The sequence below is a fragment of the Anneissia japonica genome, unplaced genomic scaffold (genome assembly GCF_011630105.1).
Source record: "Anneissia japonica isolate Jap-2015-1 unplaced genomic scaffold, ASM1163010v1 scaffold287768_len205223_cov117, whole genome shotgun sequence".
NCBI lineage: Eukaryota > Metazoa > Echinodermata > Crinoidea > Comatulida > Comatulidae > Anneissia > Anneissia japonica.
Genome location: NW_022735704.1, coordinates 133,744 through 137,709, shown reverse-complemented (window position 1 = coordinate 137,709; position 3,966 = coordinate 133,744). Strand labels below are relative to the sequence as shown.

At 29.6% G+C, this 3,966-nt stretch overlaps 1 protein-coding gene across 1 annotated transcript in view; it reads left to right on the top strand.

Annotated features, from left to right (window-relative positions):
* The window catches only part of LOC117116668 (BTB/POZ domain-containing protein KCTD6-like), a 5,888-nt gene extending 2,425 nt beyond the window's left edge, over positions 1-3,463 (top strand). Inside the window, exon 2 of the mRNA XM_033260753.1 lies at positions 3,060-3,463. Coding sequence (XP_033116644.1) covers positions 3,060-3,463 — 404 coding nt within the window. The remainder of the gene's footprint in view (positions 1-3,059) is intronic.
* The last annotated feature ends 503 nt before the right edge of the window (positions 3,464-3,966 follow it).

Below are 3,966 nucleotides of genomic sequence, written 5' to 3'. Positions count from 1 at the left end.
ATAATAATAATAATAATAATAATAATAATAATAATAATAATAATAATAATAATATAATAAGTAAATACATAATTTACTGCTGGACATTAAGGTTAGGGTTGAGTGCGTCCTCACTAAATGTCACGAAAATGTTGTTTAAACGAATAATTGTAGGGCTTTATTACCGGCTAATTTAGTGGATTTTTAAAACAAATGATCCATCATTTAGTGATTCATGATTGAGTAATAATATGACACAGATTTGGGCACAATATTATGATTTGCATTTGGTATTTTGATTTTCCAAAACATGTATTTAATTCAAATAGAGTAATATAGGACTAAGGTAAAATGGCCTTTTTTTCAAAAAAAAAATTACAATTCATAATTGGTATTGTCTAAAGAAGAAAATTAGGAAAAAACATAGCTTTGTATATACGCTGTTAATGTCTTATAGTGTTCTGCTAATCTGTAAGTTGTGACTGCTCAACTTATTAATTCTTCTGTTACAAAATTAATTGTTGGGGATTATTAGGATAGTTGTGGACCTCCCTGTAGGCCTATCAGTATAGTTTGATTATTAATTTTGATAATTTTGAAATATCATAAAGTTCAAGCTTGATGTATATAAAAGAAATTAAACATACAAGATTTTAATATGTTGTTATGGATCATATACATTTTAAAAAGTTAATATTTCCACAAAAAAAAATGAATTTTATCCTTTGTATAAGCCTATACGATTCAGGTTATTTGCTTTCAATTAAAAAAAAAAAACAAAAGAGAAAGAAAAGAAAACAGTGTGTTTTTTCTTTAAAGAGTATGACAAATATTAACATAGGCCTACTGTTGCTTTTATTTCCTTTTTGTTATTTTGTATATATTATGTTATTTTGTTATTACATTAGAGGTTTCTCAGACCCTAATCTGTTTTAAACGTGCACGCAATATAAATACCCAATACCAGTACCAGTTATATTATTGCAAATAAGAAAGTTCAGACTTCAGTTGATGTGTTCTTCTTCCAATAACAACTATTTACAATTACTCCATTAGAGGGAAGTTCATTATCAGCAGATCACTCCTCACATTGAACGTATAGACAGGGGCATTATCATCATCATCATCATCATCATCTTCATCGTCGTCATCATCATCGTCATTATCATCATAATCGTCATCATCATTTCATTGGTTTTTCTTGAAAAAAATATGATTCGTATTTGTATTACTTTTGACCTTGTTTGTTCAATACAATAAAAATGTGTTCAGTGTTGAAGAATATAAGCAATGCTATGATCATGTCGTTATCGGTCTAGTGTAAATGTAACTAGAGAGCTCAGAGGAAATGTTCGAATCAATGGAAGAGCTAACGGAAGAAAGATAAGATTTTCTTGAATTTTTGACATCGTTGTTTGGCATGCAAGTACTGATTTAAGTCTTCCGAATCTGATTACATAAGCCTTTGTAGACAGTTTTGATTGCTGTCATAATTACTAGTATTTGAAAATATTATTCTTCACTACACTACAGACAGGATAGATAAAGATAAAATTTATTGTCTCCAGTTAAAATAAACGAAGAAATTACAATGCTGGAAAAAAAATACAATTCCAAGAAATTCATATAAATATTGGTCAAGGGAAAAAAAATCAAAATTCCATCAAAAAGCAGAGAAAAATTTAAAATTATAGAAGGCTAACAATATTTAAAGATAATGAAAAACATTAGAAGAGAACAAAAAAGTGTTAAATATTTTTAAAAAGGAGAAACTACTCAAGAGGAAAAATCATTAAAAAAAAAATATTATTATTATTATTTTCTTATTTTTAATATAATAATAATAATACTATAAACACTATTAATATTTTCATCATTATTACAATTATTATCATTATCACCATTATTATTATTACTATTACTATTATTATTATTACAATATTATAATTATTATCTATCTTTTATGATTTTCATTGAAGTATTTTATACCCTTAGCTATAAATAAATTACGATAGGCCTATCTATTTGTGTTTGCATTCGGTAGTCTTGTCGGTAAAGTATAACCAGAAATATGTCTAAATATATCACCTTGAAATAAACGAAGAAACCACAATGCTCGCAAAAAAATACAATTCTAAGAAATTCACTTAAATATATTGGTTAAAGGAAAAAAATCAAAATTCCATCAAAAGGCACTGAAAAATTTAAAAGTATAGAAGGCCAACAATATAAGAAGAGAACAAAAAAGGGTTACACATTTTTAAAGGAGAAACTACTCAAGAGGAAAAATCATAAAATAATAATTATTATTTTCTTATTTTTAATAATAATAATAATAATGATAATGATATTAATAATACTAATCACTATTATATTTTCATCATTATTACAATTATTATCATTATCACCATTATTATTATTATTAGGCCTATTATTATTATTATTATTATTATTATTATTATTACTATTTCTATTAATATTATTATTACAATATTATGATTATTTTCTATCTTTTATGATTTTCATTGAAGTATTTATACCCTAGCTAAAAATTATTACGATATCTATTCGTGTTTGCAATCGGTACCGTACTCTTTTAGGTAAAGTATAACAAGAAATATGTCTAAATTTATCACCATTTTGAACATAATCAAACACAGTATTTTTCCCTAGGTAATCGTGGCCTTTTAGTTTTGTTATTAGGAATCCAGTCTTTCTAACCAATTAACCAGGACATTTAAAATAATCAACAATTTAAAATTCGCATTTAAAAGAAGATTCAGTAGCTTAGGTGCCACTGGAATCTGAACCCACTTTACTTCGGCTTATTTTTGTAACCCGGTGATTAAACAATTCTCTGATTGGCCAAAGAACAATCTTAACTTTTAGAACAGAGATAATTACTCAGAGAGATAAAATATCACTCAATAGTAACAGACTTAAACATATTTGAGCATGAAATCCATAAGGCCTGGTGTCGATGCATCAAAAAGGTTTCTTAATTTACCCAATATTTACTGATTCTTGAGTTTTCTAAAGCGTGTGATTCTGTGACCATTGAGCTTAAGTCGGGCTTTAAGTTCATCGCTGCTTGGTAAATTACTGTACACTTCCATCTAATACGGGATTCAATATTATGGCTTTGCCTGCAGCTGAAGTTGCCGACGAGGTATTGAACCTGAATGTCGGGGGATGCATCTATACAACAAGTCGCTCAACGTTAGCACGTTATCCGGATTCAATGCTAGGGTCAATGTTCAACGGCAGTTTGCCATCTGCCGTCGATGATTGCCATCGCTACATCATTGACGGAGACGGTCCAACATTTCGACACATTCTGAATTTCCTCCGTCGATCAAACCTTATTCTTCCTGACGGTTTCCAAGAGTTGGATATTCTATCGGCTGAGGCAGACTACTACCAAATACAAGAACTCATTCAACTAGTAAATACACATGGCGGATTTATGGCAAACCAAAAATAATCCATCAAATCTTAACAACTGATATTGATTATTTTATACGTGAATACACACGTGAAGAATATCCAACTTATTCGCAGCCTGTTGATGAGATTGGCAGGGAAGAATGCACTGGATATCTATTAAGACCGTGGAATAGAACTAAAAAATGTATACAATATCCATGCCCAGATCTAAGTCGAGTGAGGTTGTTCGGAGGCATAACCAAGTTTGGCTTTACGTTGATATCTACGTCCTCACACGAACCTGCACAAGGGAATTGGACATTTTCACGAAAAGAGGTTGCCGATGACTAACTATTTAATATTCTGTTTTTAAATGATATTTTTACTGGCTAGGGTTTTCTACCCTTTTTAAAGGTTAAGTATATGGATGCGCCTACATTGATCATCGTGACAATACTGTGTAATCAAATAAGAATATGTATGCCTGTCAGGAAAAATTTAGTCTGGGGTCAATCGTCCGGCGGACCGATTTTAGCCTCATTATTACCGGCCAAAAGTAGT